The sequence below is a fragment of the Odocoileus virginianus genome, chromosome 25 (assembly GCF_023699985.2).
Source record: "Odocoileus virginianus isolate 20LAN1187 ecotype Illinois chromosome 25, Ovbor_1.2, whole genome shotgun sequence".
NCBI lineage: Eukaryota > Metazoa > Chordata > Mammalia > Artiodactyla > Cervidae > Odocoileus > Odocoileus virginianus.
The window spans coordinates 3,874,679-3,893,282 of record NC_069698.1 but is presented as its reverse complement, the minus strand read 5'-3'; the positions used below and the strand labels follow the sequence as shown (position 1 = coordinate 3,893,282).

Genomic DNA, 18,604 nt, shown 5'->3' with positions numbered 1-18,604 from the left:
TTAGTAATTTTTCTAAGAAATCTGTTTTTTTTTTCATTAAGTAGAAAATTTAGAAACCAAGACATGAGTGCTAGGTATTCTCATTGCTATTGTACTGTCACTGTTTCTAGACCCTCTTAGAGGACAGAACTAGTAAACACATGTATATATGTATTTGTATTTCTATATCTATAAATATATTTTCAATTAATCTAAATGTATGAAAAATCATGAGTTCATACTAATGCTGCCAATTCCAATCCTGGACCTATGATTTATAATTACTATCTTGAAACTGTGTCAGATCTTAGACTTGATAACATTAAATTAATCTGCTGTAGAATAGGATCCACAATATACTCTGGAACTGCACAATACATCTACCCATTCACTTACTGACTCACATCCTATGTGCTAGGACCTGGTTAGGAACACAGAAACAAGAAAGATTTTCTCCTTATCTTCAAGCAGCTCAACCTATTAGAGACGATGGAGGAAAAATTAATGACAATATAGTACAGTAAGTTCTGTTATTCACTGGGCTCTATGGGAACTGAGAGGAGGGCCACCTGTCCCAACCTGAGTAAACTGGATTATTTCAAAGGAAGTGAAAATAGGTTGCTTACACTAGTTATTGGAAGAGTTCTTAGATTATTGCATTTGCATGAAATGAAGAGTGCACTTTGTTTCTGAATAAAAGTACATTTTATGGAGCGCTCTCATTTATCTAGAAGGGGTCTCTGCATTGATTGAATTCATCACATTACTACTTAGCCATGACAATACCTATGCAAATAAGTTCCAGGGAAACTGCTGTTAGTTTGCGCGTCCAAAAGTTAGGTTTTGGTCATTCTGTTCTGTGCCTCCCAATGACCATAAAGGAAGGGAAAAACGTGGGACTTCGTTTCAAACTACCTATTATCCCAAATTAAATAAACTGATTTTGCCATTGTATTGATTGCCACCCTCTTGAGTAATGGGCTTCCCTGATAGCTCAGCTGGTAAAGAATCTGCCTGCAACCCGAGAGACCTGGGTTTGATCCCTGGGTTGGGAAGATCCCCTGGAGAAGGGAAAGGCTACCCACTCCAGTATTCTGGCCAGGAGAATTCCACCGACTGTATAGTCCATGGGGTCGCAAAGAATCAGACAGGATTGAGTGACTTTCACTTTCACTCTTGAGTAAAAAAAGTTTATGAATACTGATTTATCTAAATATAATCTTACACTAGAAAGTTTGAAAGAAAAAGATTTGTGTGTATGAGGGTATATAAATGGAAAGTAAAGGCTAAAAGAAAAGCAGGGTGGAAATAATAGAATGAAAAATAAGAAGGGAATTTTATTTTTTCTGTCTCATATATATATGCATACACACACACACATATATATATATAGTATTCTAATCAAAATTTATCACTAGATCCTTTTTTCCTCCTTATTTTAAAAAAATAAGTGTGGGCTATCTTCTGGTTTGAGCATATCTCATCAGTTTTCCCCAGTTCCAAGTCTGGTCACTCTCATATTGCTTATGTCACCAATTTAGAAATCCCAGATGAGAAAGTTGTTCAGTAAGCTGTGTAAGTAAAGACTGCCAGTACCAGGAAGCTGACTGTGACATAACTTGCTATCCTTCCTTCTGCTGCAAAATGATTCTTTAGTATATCTGATACCACAGAAAAAAGTAGAACTGAGAAATGTATACACCTTTCTATTCACTACAGGAACGTAATCAAACATGACTGAAATATTTATTTTTTAGATCATAGTAGATATAAAATCAGTTTAGTCATGAAATGGTCATGATAAGTTATAAACTTCAAATGTTAATAAAGATACTGAAGTTTTATTCTTATGTTTTAAACAGATGTAATTTTATGTAACCATAAAGTTGAGGCAAGGGTAGTTTGGAATTTTGGAAAGAATTCCCAGCCATTGCTGGCTGCATCTGGGAGCAGAAACACTTGAGATCACTGGGTGTGTATCAAACGGAAGGGGCCGGCTTGCGCCAGAGGTCCATGTGCTGACACCAGCGGCACCTGCAGAAAGCATGGTCCTACCCACTCCGCACCAGGCTCCTCTCCTTCACATGCAAGCAGCCGTGAGAACAGGGGGCCACCAGGTCAGGGCTTTACTATATGTAATGATCAGTGACAGCTGCTGTGAAAGTGAGAATTTTAAATTACTTTATTAAATATTATATTCAATTTAAAGGTTCTGACCATCCATAACCATCATGATACAATATGTGTGTATATATGTAAAAAAATACCCACCAACATGCTTTATGAGGAATAACTGTGCTTTGTAATCTATGCAACATGAAATATGATTTTCTAGAAAAAACCAATAATCGGAAGCATGAAAACGGTATGCTTTAATAAGAGCCCATTGCGGATTCTGGAATGACGGTGGCATGCATGTCTCTTGTCATGTTGGACTTCTCCTTCAGCTTTGACTGCAGGAGCGTGTGCTCCACGACTCCGACTCTGATGTCCATCTGAGCGGTTTCCTGCTTCAGCTTTGTGAGGCTCTGTTTAATCTTCACCAGAGGAGCTGCAGAATGGAAATAGCATGGAATGCAAATTTTCATTTGGAGTATCAGTTTATTACAGAACGGTATGACATTTTCCTCACTTTGTCTTAAGCCAAAAATAGGGTTAAAAACATAGCCAACAATTTACTGACATTCACACAGTTTTGCTGTGGCATTTTAAACACCTGAAATTTCTAGGCTGGGAAATGATGCAGCATTTGATGTACTGAGGCTGAACTTCTTTTCTAGAGGAAGAGTTGCTAAAGGGATATATAATGAGTTCTTCAGTATTTTTTAGTGGGCTAATGTATTTGTCTAAGGAAAAAAGGGATACTGTGGGAGAAAGGAGATTAAAAAAAGGATACAAAGGGAAGAAAGAATGACTTTAACACATAGCTGATGGGCTCATTCAAACGTACTGCAAACCCTCATCCATCACCTTTTGAGCGATCACTCAAGTATACACCATTAGAACTCTAAAATCTTTCTAGAACATAGCAAGGCCTTTGGGCAATCACCACCAGGCCATGTCAAAGTAACTTAGCTCACAACGGAGGATGATTACTGTCGGAATATTAACTCTTCCCTATCTGCCCCTTGCCCATCAGGTCTACTGGCGGTGAGGGAAACAGAGAGTCATCCATCACCACCTACACTGAGTGTTTTGTACTATAAAATGGAATGATGACTCTCACTGGGTGAAAACATAACAAAATATTCCTTTTTCAAACAGGCGTATCAAAGTGTATATTTAAATATTTTCTACCCTATTTCTGAACAGATATAGTTTGAATAAAATCCTGAATGATAGTAAAAATGACTCTTCTCAGCTCATTTATAAGGGAAATAGTATACTGATTATCAGACATCAGTTTTGCACCATGTGCCCCTCCTTCAAACAAATTCATTTTAAAAAGGAGACTTCCTATCTATTAATACCTTCTTAAAAATACATTTCTTAAGCAGAGACACTTCCGCTCATTCTCTTCTTAAGATTAGTGTGTGCTTACCGCCGTCAGTCATACTGCTGCCTTTTTCTTCCATTTCTTGTTTCACCTTTTCTAGCTCTTCTGTGACCTTTCATTGAGAACACAAGCTCTCATGAGTGCTCGATTCTAAAGAAAACTTCCAAATTTTTGAATGATGTATTAAGACAAATAATTCAGACATAATACACACATAAGGGATACAAAGGTATCTTCAGTATCCTGGACATAATTTGAACAATAAGATAAAGTATTCAGACATGCTAAGCTTTTTATCTTCTAAGCATGCTCCTATTGTTAAACGTCACCAAATTACTTTCTCATTAACTGTCTCAGGTTGTAACACGACAGAATAAAAAAGATCTAAGTTTTTTTTTTTTAGGCATTAGGCACTGAAGCCTTGCAGTTATCTCACAGCATCTACCATGCAAGTCTCTAATGACTAGTTATTAATTAAAATATCATAAACATCCTAAAGGCTTTGCGAATTCTAAAGATTTACTAGGTAGCTTTCTTAATAATATAGTTTTATAAGAGAATATGCCACCTTTTTCTCTATAGGACACTAAAAATAACATTTATGCCATATGGCTATATGTAAAAATATTCTAACTGCTTTATCCAAACCATGAACTCCAAGAGGCATACTGTGCTGCTATACCTTATATAAAGTCTACATCAACTCAAAATTGTATATAGTCTCTGTTATTAGAAAAATTCCAAACTTAGCGTTAATATTGGTAGAAAGTATCACCTTTAAAAAACTGAAAAATTTTTGATACAATCTAGAACCAAACCATAATTATTGTAACTTAGTAGTCTTTATTTTTTGATCATACTGGTGAGTAAAAACTTCCTTGGGAATAAACTGCACATCCAAGTAAAGCAAATTAATTTTGTTCAGGCATCTGAAATGTTACTACTGGGGATAACTACATACTCCGAAAGAACTAAATGGTTCCCTGGACTCCCTTCCAGTGTTAATTTACCTAATGTAAGTGAACACTTTAGTTCTGTATAATGTTTTATCTGCCTAGAAGCACCACAGGACTGGAGTCTAAATATTTCTAAAGTAATATTTTTTATCATTTTAAAGTAACTATTTACTCCTCAAATAATCTCCAGGAAAAAAGCTTAAGTCTACTGCACAGAAATGTGTGTGTGTGTCTGATCGCTTTGCTCAGACGTGTCAGACTCTGTGCGACCCCACGGACTACAGCCCACCTCCGTCCATGGGCTTCTCCAGGCAGGAATGCTGGAGTGGGCTGCCATTTCCTCCTCCAGGGGATCTTCCCGACCCAGGGACTGAACCCGCATCTCCTGTGTCTTCTGCACTGGCAGGCGGGTTCTTTCCCCACTGAGCCACCTGGGAAGCCCACTATACAGAAGAGTTTGTAACAATTATACGCGAATGTATCCAAAGATAGTCTTAGACTTCAGTCCCACACTGGCTACTGGTCTTGTCAGGTCTTTTTTCCTCTCAGCTCTTCAGTGAGAAGTGGGAGTATATATTATTAATATACACACACACACACACACACACACACACATCTTTAAAGGTAAGACCTAATATATAATATATAATACATGTATTATTAATATAACTAATATATATTAGGTCTTCCGTCTCTTGCAAAATGATGAAAATAAATACAACAATGTATGTAAACATTCTAAAAAGTCTTCTTTTTAGACTATTCTAAAAATCCCTTCTAAAAAGTCTTTAGAAGGGAAAGGGTTAAATGCTCGTCTCAGTTTGTGGACAGAGAAATAGGATCACGTACAAGTTATCAACAACAATCATTAAAGAAAAATTATATCTTAAATACTAACATTAAAATTTACTATAGACATTTAAGTAAATATTTTACTTACTCTTCTATATATTAATTATAATTATTATGCTTTTAAAAAGATTAAGGAAGGTTATAAACGTGCTAATATTATCAGCATGTTTTATGTTACATTCAGTAAAACAATTTTAGGCATTTTGTGGGAATAAGTAGGTATATAAATACCTAACTGATTCACTGAAGAGAAAATCTAGGGACTTTTCTCCTGAAGAAAAGGACCTGGAGCCACAGGAAGCAGTTACTAAAGTCCACAGCCGTGGCTGCAGCCGTATCAAACCGTCCGAGGCTGTCAACAGCAGGCCTGCTGGCGGGCGAGTCTGGGGGAACACGGTGCTTACCTCAGACAGCAGTCTGGTCCTCTCAGTCACCCCACCGTTTCCCTGCTGGTAACGCTCCCGTGCCTGAGGGAGAAAACACTTTGTTTAATGGCAAAATCAAAACAAGCAGATTACTTCAATATGACCTCTTTGTACCCCAGTTTCTGCATACCATTTTATGACAACCCCCTTCTTGTCTGTGAGTACATTTGTGAAAAGTGACATTCTAACAGCATCTATTTTAATGTCCCTAATAGGCACTATGTATTTAATGAAAACACTACACAAGGCTGAACTACCTTAACCATCATATACTGACTGTGTAACACACAGGGCCACGATTCACAATAAAAATTTGTCCTCAGCCATTCCTAAACAGTCTAGACAACGGCTCTGGTTGATCTAACCTGCCTGCTATGCAGAGACAACTCATTCTCAAAAACAACAGAGCATCAGAATCAGTAATTAGTAAGATTTAACAAGCAGTGTGACAATATAGAATATGTTCTTGGGAACTAATTTAACAATGATTTAGTGTCAGTGTTTAAGAGATACAGGGTGGCTTTAATCAGAGACTTTTTACAGCATTTTAAAAGTAAAAATATCCATGAATACGTGTGTATATGTGTGAACAGTTAATTAAACAAACAGTAAAAAACATGGTTAGTTTCTGCTTCGTCTTTGAGAACTCCTAAAAGTATTAAAACAAAAGTATCTCCAGTTTATTTCCATTCTTTTCTGCTCCCAACCTTGTCTGCCTTCAGCTGACACCTGCAGATGCTCTTGGAGGTCTTCCTCAACATCAGGACAGTGGGGAGCATAAACCCCAGAGAGAAGCCGTTAGATCCCTGCTGCTGGGACAAAGCCTGGCTGCTTTCCAAGGCTGAAGGTTTTTATTTTTGGTTGAAATTCTAAAACTTTGAAAGGATCAAAATATTTGCTCATTTAATTAATTAAACTGTGGTCTTTGACGGTGTCTCGCTTTCCCATGCCTTACTGCGTGGTTGTAAGCCACCGTGGCAAGGCTGTCTCTGCTCCCTGACACCTGTAAATGCATACTCATCTACCTCCTCCTGCTCAGACAGTCAATCCGCAGCAGACTTAGCAACAAAACCAGGTGTCCTGACACTCGGTCCCTTTTCCAAGGAATATACGACCTCTCTTAGTTCAATCAGATGAAGAAATGCATTTTAAAGACTCCTAGGATGTCACTTCTAGGACACGTAAAATGGAGACGACAAGTTCCATTGGCTTCCTAATGCGGGCAGAGAATTACTGGGTGCTGCCTGTGAAACGCACTGCATGGCCCTCTAGAAGAGAAGCGCTGCGCCAGGTTTAGGGTCAGAGTCACGGACTGGAGTGAGCCCTGGGTGTCACTCTTCACTCACCTCACTCAGCTGGGCTTGAGCTGCGCGATATTCCTGAACCAAGTGCTCGAGCTGATTGTTGATGTACTTTTCTCGGCTGCCGATCTTTTCCAGAGTCCTACTAATTTCATTATGAAGTTTGTCCAAAAATCCCTAGAAATTTCATGAAATTTTAATAGGCAAAGAATGCATAGATACATTTTTCCAAAGTAGTTTTAAATGGGTTAAATCTCCCTCCGTTCAGCCCACAAATTCTTAGTCACAAATGAAAAAGACGAAACAGTTTGAAATTTTCAGTAACAAAAAAGTCTGCAATGAGAATTATTTTAGTCACATTTTGCAGAATGTTAAAATTAAAAAACACCTGGTAGTGTTAGTTGATTTATTTATCCTTATGCAAATCCAAAATGTATGTGAGTGGAATTTGCTTTAAAGTTCACAATCAAAGTAGGTAAAGGAATAACATGATTTTCTTACAAGCACAATTCAAGGATGACTGGACTATCGCAGCTGGAAGTAGATCATTAAACTTATAGCTCTGGTCTGCAGTGACATCATTAGGTGATGCAAGAAAGATGCCAGTTGTGAGTGGCATCCAGAGGAAGAAAGGGGTTCTACAGCAGATGCATACTTTGGCATGAGCAGTCTTGCTATGATTGAATTGTGTTTTCCGAAATTAACATGTTGATGCCTTCCTTTCGCCCACCTCCCCTCAAGTGACTGCACTGGGGCCTTTTAGGAGGTGATTTTGATTAAATGAGGTCATCAGAGTGGAGCTCACAGAACTGGTGTCATTACAATATGAGCAAGAGACGTCATAGCTCTCCTTCCCCACGTGAGGACACAGCGTTAAGTGGCTGCATGTGAGCCAGGGACAGAGCCCCCCCCTGCAACCTGGCCGCGCTGGCATCCGGACATCAGACTCCCAGCCTCTGGAACCACGAGAAAATAAACTGACACTGTTTAAACCAAACCAAACTTACAGCTCCAGCCTGGGAGCCAGAACCTTACACCAGCTTGGCTTCCTTGTGGTAGTCTCCCAAAGCCCCTATTACTGGCAGGGAAGCAGGCCTGGAAGCTGGGGGTTCTAGGCATTGCTGGCCTGGCGCTCTGTTATTCTTTGAGATTCAAACAGGAAAGAATGATGAAATGATTCTAACACACCTACATATATAAATAAACTATATCTAAGGTATGCAATAAACTATACACACACACACACACACACACACACACACCCCTTTTAAATAGTTACCTTTCTCTAGTTGCTTTAAATCTTAGGGCTGTTGAAATATAATATGGTATATTTGATCAGTAAACTCCTCAAAGGTAAGGACTGGGCCATTTTTCTTTCATATTTTCCCTTAACAGGTGCTCCACAGATGAATAAATGGACTCACAGACTCACCTGAATTAATTCACGTACCTTGGTTTCCTTTAGAGCAGATTCAATCCCACTTTTGTGCTGGTGCATTTGGTCAACATGGATTCTCCAATCCTGTAGGGATAAGAGCACAGAGGAAAAAGTAATACATTTCCTTCTTTCTTCTACTTTTTTGAAGCTGTATTCTTCATTTTAATTACTTTGGTTGCTGCTCTATTTCAGGTAGGAGAGGCCTATATATAGCTTGCAATCAGATTATAAAGAAATATGTGTAGAGCACTTCAGGATAAAAGGTTCTAAATAAATGTAAATGTAAATTATTTTATGTGTTCACAGAGTGATGTCTGACAATTTGAATATAAATTATCCCTGCACTGCTGGTGGTTAATATTTATGACTACCCATCAAAATGAAAAAAAAAAAAAAAAAACAACCTAATTACTAGAAAAGAAATACTTGTTTAAACAGTAACACTTATATATAACAGAAGCAACTCTGAAATCAAGTTTTTGTTCAGTTGCTAAGTCATGTCCAACTTTTTGTGACTCCATGGACTGCAACACTCCAGGCTTCCCCACCCTTCACCATCTCCCAGAGTCTGCTCAAACTTATGTCCATTGAGTCGGTGATGCCATGCAACCATCTCGTCCTCTATTGTCCCCTTCTCCCCTTGCCTTCAATCTTTTCCAGCATCAGGGTTTTGTACAACTAACTGGCTCTTCACATCGGGTGGCCAAAGTATTGGAGCTTCAGCTTCAGCATCAGTCCTTCCGAAGAATATTCATGGTTGATTTCCTTTAGGATTGACTGGTTGGATCTCCTTGCAGTCCAAGGACTCTCAAGAGTCTTCTGCAGCACCACAGTTCAAAAGCATCAATTCTTTGGCAGTCAGCATTCTTCATGGTCCAACTTTCACAACTGTGCATGACTACTGGAAAAACCACAGCTTTGACTAGATGTACCTTTGTCAGCAAAGTGATGTCTGGGCTTTTTATATGCTGTCTAGGTTTGTCATAGCTTTTCTTCTAAGGAAGAAGTGTCTTAATTTCATGGCTGCAATCACCATCTGCAGTGATTTTGGAGCCCAAGAAAATAAAGTCTCTTACTATTTCCATTGTTTCCCCATAAATCTGTCATGAAGGGATGGGACCAGATGCCATGATCTTAGTTTTCTGAATGTTGAACTTTAAGCCAGTTTTCTCACTCTCCTCTTTACCTTCATCAAGAAGCTCTTTAGTTCCTCTGTTTTCTGCCATTAGGGAAGTATCATCTACATATATGAGGTTGTTGATATTTCTTCCGGCAGTCTTGATTCCAGCTTGTGATATATCCATTCCAACATTTCACATGATGTACTCTGCATATAAATTAAATAAGCAGGGTGACAAAATATACAGCCTTGACGTACTCCTTTCCCAACTTTGAAACAGTCTGTTGTTCTACGTCCGGTTCTAACTGTTGCTTCTTGACCTGAATACAGGTTTCTCAGGAGGCAGGTAAGGTGGTCTGGTATTCCCATCGCTTTCAGAATTTTCCACAGTTTGTTATACCCACACAGACAAAGGCTTTAGTGTAGTAAATGAAGCAGACGTTTTTCTGGAATTCTCTTGCTTTTTCTATGATCCAATGGATGTCGGCAATTTAATCTCTAGTTCCTCTGCCTTTTCTAAACCCAGCTTGTACATTTGGAAGTTCTTGGTTCACACACTGCAGAAGCCTAGCTTGAAGGATTTTTAGCATTACCTTGCTAGCATGTGAAACGAGTGCAACTGTAAGGTAGTTTGAACTTGATGCTGGAATCCAGTATCATATGTCAAATATTAGTTTGTCCCTTGAAATTAAAATGGGGCTCTCTTGTTTAGACTTCAGAGTCTCTCTCTTAAGAAATATCTATAGAGTCAGCATGTGGGCGGGGGAGGGTGGAGACCAGCAGCCGCAGAGGCGTCGACGACGTTCCTCAGTCTTCGGGGTGGGCTTGGCGGCGCAAGCCGGTCTGCGCGCAGGGCTAGGCGGTTAGCGGCGGCAGCGGCCCTAGGGAGGCCGCGGCGCCATGGCTGGGCGGTAGACGGGCTTGCGCTGGCGAGGCAAGGGGAAGCGGCGTTGATCCGGTCCGCGGCGACCTTCGGCAGGGCCCGGGGGTGGGGCGGCCCGGGGAGGGGGTCGTCTCGGGCAGCGCGGGGCCACGGGGCGGGGCTCGTAGGCCGTCGGGGTGCAGGAGGCCTTGGCCGCCGCGAGGAGCCGCCGCCGCCGCCGGGCCGCTCGACGACGACGCTCCCGCGGGGGCCCCGCCTGAGGAGGACGCAGACGCGGCCGCGGAGGATGGAGGAGCGGAAGGAGGAGGGCGAGGCCGAGATCCAGGAGCACGGGCCCGAGCACTGGTTCTCCAAGTGGGAGCGGCAGTGCCTGGCCGAGGCCGAGCAGGACGAGCAGCTGCCCCGGAGCTGCCGGAGGAGGCGGCGGCCGCCGCGCAGCCCGAGCACAAGCGACAGAAGCTGTGGCACCCCTTCCAGAACTCGGCCACCGCCGAGGCCCAGCTCTACAAAGACCGGGTGTGTCAGCAGCCAGGACTTTCTCTGTGGGTTCCCTTCCAAAACGAGCTACCGCTGTCACGAACCTCTACAAAGAAAGCGTGGATACTCAGCAGCGAAGTTTTGATATTGGAATTCAGATTGGCTATCAGCGACGCAATAAGGATGTGTTGGCTTGGGTTAAAAAGCGCAGAAGAACTATTCGTAGAGAAGATCTGATCAGCTTCCTGTGCGGAAAGGTTCCTCCACCACGAAACTCTAGAGCTCCCCCAAGACTGACTGTAGTGTCCCCTACCCGAGCTGCTTCAATGGAAACGAGCCCGTCTGTAGAGACTGATGTGCAGCCCTTCCGGGAAGCCATAGCTCCGCATGGTCTTAGTGGTGCAGTGGCCAGTGTAAGCGTGCGTTCGAGTGCCCCAGGCGCTCCTACACGTGTAAGCAGCGGATCGAATGCTAGTCGAGGGAGAAATGGACTCCATGACGTCGATTTGAACACTTTCATATCACAAGAAATGGCACTCCACTTGGACAATGGTGGAACTAGAAAGCGTACCTCAGCCCAGTGTGGGGATGTCATTACAGACTCACCAACCCATAAACGCAACAGAATGATCTAAACTGCAGACATTTTCCACACCCACCATGCTGCTTGAAAGCCACTTGATCCTCAACATATTACTATTATTGCAAAGGAAACATATGAGGCCATCTTCCACTGTTCCCTGTTTAAGACAAGTGAATCCTATAGTGGTTGCCATAAAAAGAAAGTTCTAGGTATTTATAGTAGATGCCTCTTGTAATTATAGCTTTCTTAAAACTATAACCCTAGCAGAGGACATCAGATACCATGTCGTAGGGTCCTCGTAGGCAAACATATATCCGTTTCAAGGCTAAAAGTGACCTTAACTGTATTGATTCTCAAAGGGAAAGGAAATATCAGATGTCTATTTGGTTATAAAATGGTTTTTTGGGGGTGGGGGGGAAGGGTCCATTTCCTGCTGTGTTGAGTATTTTGCTTCAACAGTATTGCCAGGTTCCTAAAATTGTCTAAAACACACGATTTGGCTTCCTCGTCAAATCTCCAGGCTTCCATTTTTGCAGCAGCACTGTACCACGCACCTGGTTTCTCTCTAGTAACAGCGTGCAACTTTGAATTATTATTGAACTGTATCCTATTTTTTAGTTTTTGAAGCAGTCTATAATTCTGGTGATTGTGTGATGTAAAGAGGTGCTATGATGGTCATGCAGTTAATACTGAATCAATACACAGAACCTTATTGGATTCACTTTGTGTGTGTTAGTGCTCTAAAAGTAGCAATATTAAATTGCCCCACTCCCCCAATTAACCCTATAGGCTTAAAATAATTCATTTTTAAGACAAGTACTACTTCCCAAGCAGGGTACTATCCTTATGGTAAATGTAAACATGTTGACTGCATTCATGGTGACCTGAAGTAGAGAGGTCACGAACTCTTGAGAACAGGCTTCCTTTTTGGTTCAGTATTAGTGAGAGGGAGATGGGTGGTGGGAGAGGCTCAGCATTGTAGTCTTTCATATTTACGTTTTTCATGAATGTTCTGCTTTGTGCAGTTTCCGTTGGAATGGGTGAAAGAGAAAGGTCTTTTGTCTGCTAATAATGTGATCCCAATTTAAATAGCAGAACCCAACTCTCCAAATCCCTCTCCTAGAAAGTGCAGTTTGGAATCTCATTCTGGGAAAAGATGGAATCACATGGAAGTCCTCTAGATGTTAGGTTAGACCTAAATAAAAGTTCTCAATAGATTCCTCTTTTGAGTAAATATAAGACCTCTTGTAGCTACAAAGTTTTAGAGCATGTTTCATCTTCATTTTTAATATCTTGAACTGAATGGTAGTCTTTTTATAGATGAAGAACTGATGTCAGCCTGCCAGGTACTGTAATTTATTCTATCATACTATTTTATATATATATATATATATATATATCTCAAGTAGGACAGTGAAAATGTTTCCTTGCAAACTTACAGTTCAGTATCAGTTACTTCCTGTTTTTTATCCTTTAAAGACTATTGCAAATCAGTGTAAGGGTTTTTCCAGTAATTACTCACAGCACTTTGTTAACGTTTGCAATTTTCTCCAGCCATTTAATAATCTTTGAAGAAATTTTGCTAAGTTCACCATAATATTCGTTGATGGGTGGGATGTGAATGGAAATGTGTGAACTGGAGTTCTGTATTCACTATAGATACAGCCCTTATTTAAAGAAAGTCAATTCCATGCTAAACCTAGGAATGAAAGTGAGGCATTTCCAAATTTTTGCAAAAGTGGATTTTTTTTTTAATATGATGGGAAGAATTGTTAACAGTTTATTATTATACAGGAAATGGGCAAGCCTATGTATTCTCAATACTTTACACTTCCCTTTGGAATATACCAAGAAATGCATTTGGAGTTATCTTTGTTTTTCTATCTTTGTAAATTTAGATTCTGGAATTGGGTTTGACGGTGTGAAGCGTTGCTCACAAGAGGTCAGAACTCCTTCCTAAAGGTTTTTGAGGCTGAGGAACACATATTTAATCTCCCCTTTATGCCTTGGTTGTAGTTCCTCTCTCCAGGTTAGTGACAAAAAATTTTTTTGGTGGTTTTTGTTTTAGTTGGTGCTCTGAATCTCAGTACCCTTTACTCTGGATTGTCAAATTTTGATAAAATATGTGCCATTTTCTTTGGTAAGAGAAAGCAGGTCTTCACGTCTGCCAGAACACAATTTATATATTGGCTCCATTAAACTTTTGAAAAACTTAAAAAAAAAAAAAAAGAAATATCTATAATGATTATTAGAGTTCATATATTTGAGACATATTCTTCTACTTCTAGACTGATCTAAATTTGTGTGCATATTTAAAATCTATCCCAACATTTTAATTTCTTAGAAGAGATTCTCAAAATTTTTGATTTATATTACTAAAGGTAACAATTCTAAGACTTGGGAAATATTCATCAGAAGAGAAAAAATACTAAGGTGAGTTGAAGTAAGTGATGGGGCCAGGCTATCCCTCAAACACACATACCTTCCTGCATTTTCTCCCTTCCTGCTCCCATTTTATATCTACACCACTTTATGAAGGAAAAGCTCTTTTGTGAATAGTTCCATTCTAAAGATTTCTTAACTTTGAAACATGTGCCTGTGATTATATGGTAAAAAGTCCTTGGGTATTTCACATGTATCAATTATGAAATTACATTACATCTGCAAAGAAGCTCAAAGGGCATCTAGCCTGACGGTCATCATTTCACAGATAGGCAAACAGATTCCCGGCAACAGAAAGGACCACGTCCATGGCCCCAGAGGTAGCGGTGCATGTGGATCAGAGGCCCAGTGCACTAATTCCCACACAGTATCTTTTGGCAGTTCAGAGTTAATAAAGGGGGGACATTGGCTGCTTGACACCAGTGAAGGTGCTAGTGAAAGAAGTGTCTGTTGCTCAGTTGTGTCCAACTCTGCAACCCCATCGACTGTAGCCTGCCAGGCTCCTCAGGAAAGAATACGAGAGTGGGAAGCCAGTCCCTTCTCCAGATCTTCCTGACCTGGGGATCAAAGCTGGGTCTCCTGCATTGCAGGCAGATTCTTTACTGCCTGAGCCACCAGGGAAACCCTAGAGCAGAGAACAAACAGCACTTTCCTGTGTCCTTAAACATTTTTTCTGTCTCATGAGTGGAAAGTATCTCAGAAAACAGAGCGTGGAAAGAACCTTGAAGATCATGGATTCACCCATCTAACAGTCATCTAGAGAAAAGGCTTTATTGTATAGTTGAGGGGACTGCTCACGACCTAGGACTATGGTTAGACGGACGTGACCAGGAAACAGGCTCCTCCAACTAAGCCAGTCAACATGGGAGAAAGAAGGAGAAGCAACTGGCTGGCCTCCTGCAACTAGACCTAAGACGGTTAAGTTTCAAAATGGAAACCCGTTTAAGCTCAAGCAAGCATCTTGATGAAAGTTAATGAACCTAACAAGTATCATTATAATAATTTTGTAAAGAAGTATTCATCCTGCCTGATTTAAAAAAAAATGTTAGAAGCTTAATAAACATCAAGCTCAAGTATTCCTATCAGTCTGTCAGTAGATACATATGTAGATGTGTGTATATATAAACACATATAAATGTATAAACACACATATATTTATATGTACATTTAAAATTTAGTGTAACTGGTGTTTAAAATAGTTTTATGTTCTACTTTTTTTCTACCTAGCATTGTTTTCTATCCAGCAAATGTTTAAAACATGTATTTTTTTTCATGTTTTGATATTCAAAGTATTTTGAGAGAAGCAAACATGCTTGACTTATCTGTGTGTGACTATAATAACTTACATTGATGGTAAGCTCCATGGAGGAGCTGGCATTTCATTGGAACCTTGAAACATGAGTAGCAGCATTTCAGCATGCTGAAGAGGAGGGGAAGAGGAACAGTATTTTAGGCTGAGGGAGTAACGAGAACAAGGGAAAACAGAAAAATATATAGAGAACAAGCAGCCCAGGCCGGCTAGAATATAACACACAAAGTTCTTAGGGTGGGGTGGGGTGGGGTGGAGTGGTTGAATCACAAGGAAACAAAGCTGTTGATGGCAGGTTAAATTAGATCCAGGGCTTTAATTAAGGAGTGTGGATTTTATCTTGTAGAGATAATGGAGAGCTATCAAAGACTTTTGGTTTCAGTTTTAAAGACAAGTCTGTGTTTTGAGAAAGTAACAGAGTGCAGGGCTAAGACTGAAGGCAGGCAGCAGGCCAGTTAAGATGCTGTGTCGTGGTCCAGGGACAGACCAGCAGGGCTTCATCAGAGCAGAGCTAGGGAGAGTGGAAGGGAAGGGGCGGGTCCCAGCGACACTGTAGAGACAGACTATCTGATTACTGACCCAGGGGAAGTGTGAGGGGGCTGAAGGGGACGTGGGCAAGTAGACAGATGGCTGCAAGGTTTCCAGTCTTAGGAACTGACAGCATAGTACAATCACAGCGTGACAGGAACAGAACCGATTTCAGGGAGTCAGCAATACTGAGGAATTTGGTTTTGGACTTTCTAATCTGATCAGCTAACGGGACATTTGTGTATTCTTATTGCCTTTTAAAGTGGAAAACTAGTAATGATCTATAATTATCTGCCAGGCAAATTTGAATGCTTGTCTTCTTAAAATCTTTGAGATGGACACATTTCCTGATGTACAACTATTTTTATAAAAGCCTTATAAAAGTGTTCCTACACTTTAACCCAGCATTTCACCTCTAGAAATTATTCCCAAGGAAATAATTGGGGATACACACAAAGGTCAATGTATAAACTCTGTGTAAAATAGCAGAACACTCTCTAAATATCTAACAGTAGAGGACGATTTAAACTAATTCTGCAACATTCACTTCATTCCTCAAAACAATGTAGTATGATAATGTTTTTATAAAGCTCAAAGCAAAAGTCAAGGATACACTACTTGGAGATGTACACACATGTTGCTATGTTAGTCGCCAAGTCATGCCCGACTCTATGTGACCCCGTGGACTGTAGCCCACCAGGCTCCTCTGTCCGTGGGATTCTCCAGGCAAGAGTACCGGAGTGGGTTGCCATTGCCTTCTCCAGGGGACCTTCCCGACCCAGGGATGGAAGCTGGGTCTCCTATGTTGCAAGTAGATTCTTTACTGAGCCACCTGGGAAGGACACACACATATGTGAAAACACTAAAAAGGGGGGAAAAAAAGAAGAGGCAGCAGCAGCTACTGGCAGTAACAAATCAGAGGGGAGTGGCGACCTGCGGGGTGGGGCTGGGGAGGGGCAGGACGCGGACAGCTCCCAGGGTATTGTGACGGCCCTTCTCTCTCAGGCTGGGTACTGGGCTCATAAGCGCTTACCACTGGATTTTAAAATTCCATTGCATATTCAATATATAATACTGTGTATTAAAATGTTAAATTCATATCAAAAATACTTCATAGGAAAAGAAGCCTGTTTTTCACACATGTAGCATACAGTAAGGTGGAAAAACTCTGCCAACAGAGTACATTCATCAGCTGTCCACTTAGTAAAAATTAATATCTGTGTATATTTTTACATGTTTATTAAGATGGGATTTGGCTATTGGTATTTTAAATTTCTTCCTCATTCTAACAACACTTTCCCAATTTCCTATAAGAGAATCTTGTCACTTTTAATCATCAGGGGAAAAAATGTCAAAGACTTTCTGGGAGCCCAAAGACATTTCTGAAAGGGGTTTAATATAGCTATAATAGAGGATATAAATAACTGTACTTGTAACATCTTAAAAACATGAATGTTGTTTACTTGCTAAGTTGTATCCAACTCTTTTCTTTGACCCCATGGACTGTAGCCCACCAGGCTCCCCGGTCCATGGGATTTCCCAGGCAAGAATCCTGAAGTAGGTTGCCATTTTCTTCTTCAGGGGATCTTCCCGACCCAGGAATCGAACCTGTGTCTCCTAAGTCGCAGGCAGATCCTTCACCACTGAGCCACCTGGGAGGGCCCAGAACATGAATACACGGCTTTAAAAACCACAACTGAGAGTTAAAACCCTTAGAGAGGTTTGTGGTAAGAATGGAGAATATAGGTTTCAATGATACGTTAGGATCCGGTCCTCCAAATGAGGAACAGTAAGAAGAACTGTTAAGCAATAACAGCAATTCTTAAATAAGGGAGAACCCATTCGGTCAGGAGGCACTGTTAAACACTTTCCTGTCTGAGACGCTCGTTTCAGAGCACCATCGGATGCCCCGTCCCTTCCTTCTCACCGCTCCCTCCCCTGTAACGGGGGTATGTGACCTGCTGCTGGCTGTGGAGGGGTGCGCTTCACCGCTCCAGGCATGCTGGCCTTGGCCACGCCATTCTCTCCGGCCAGTGGGATGATGATGGACATGGCCTGTGCCAGGACTGTGCAGGAGCTCTGAGAGGCATCGTCAACTCACCTGCCCTTTCTTTCAGCCGTGGTAACAGGCAAGCCCCACAAAGGGCTTATCCTGTGGGTCTGAGAATAGAACCATGGAAAGCAGCCGGAGCAGAGCCGCAGCTGAGCCACCCATCGACAGATGCGTGTCTCGAGTGAGAAGAAACGTGTGTCATTATTGTCGTAAACCACTGATTCGGGGGTGGTTTGTGAGACAGAAATCTGACTATATATACGTAATTTTTTATAAGGAAAAAAAGAATCAGGTTAAATGACCTTTCCAAGCTTCATGTCTGGAAAGTGGAAAGCATTCGACGCCGGTGCCTCTTGCACAGGCTGTATGCTGCTTTTCTCTGTCATAAAATGAACTACCGAAGAGCACCTAAGGTAAACCAAGAATTCCCTCTGTTACGTGTGAAGTGGGATCACATGGACGACCACAGGTTACCGGTCACCTATTCCAAAGCGCTCCGTGTGTGTCTATTAAGCACTATTTCTCATGGCTATCGAAGGCGAGCTTTGGGCCTAACCTGGCACACTTCTTCTCTCTACGGAAATGAGAAAACTAACAATGATCTAGAATATTATTTCTTTAGACTTCCTACTTTTAGAAAGCCTATCATTTCTTTAGGTTTTCCTTCTATTTCACAAATCCTTTCATGCAAAATCTCGTGTGTAATTCTGTCACTGTGAGGTAGATGGCAAAGGCACTGCTGCATCTAATTCCCCTCCCTGT

General features: G+C 41.0%; 1 protein-coding gene and 1 pseudogene across 1 annotated transcript in view; one reads left to right on the top strand and one right to left on the bottom strand.

Moving 5' to 3' along the window:
- Window positions 1–2,137: 2,137 nt before the first annotated feature.
- The window catches only part of IFT57 (intraflagellar transport 57), a 73,742-nt gene continuing 57,275 nt past the window's right edge, over window positions 2,138–18,604 (bottom strand). Inside the window, exons 7-11 of the mRNA XM_020896305.2 lie at window positions 8,460–8,531; window positions 7,055–7,186; window positions 5,688–5,750; window positions 3,521–3,587; window positions 2,138–2,530 (exon numbers count right to left, since the gene is read on the bottom strand). Of these exons, the coding sequence (XP_020751964.2) occupies window positions 2,352–2,530; window positions 3,521–3,587; window positions 5,688–5,750; window positions 7,055–7,186; window positions 8,460–8,531 (513 nt within the window). The 3' untranslated portion in view covers window positions 2,138–2,351. The remainder of the gene's footprint in view (window positions 2,531–3,520; window positions 3,588–5,687; window positions 5,751–7,054; window positions 7,187–8,459; window positions 8,532–18,604) is intronic.
- Window positions 10,714–12,023, top strand: LOC139031038 (HUWE1-associated protein modifying stress responses 1 pseudogene; annotated as a pseudogene).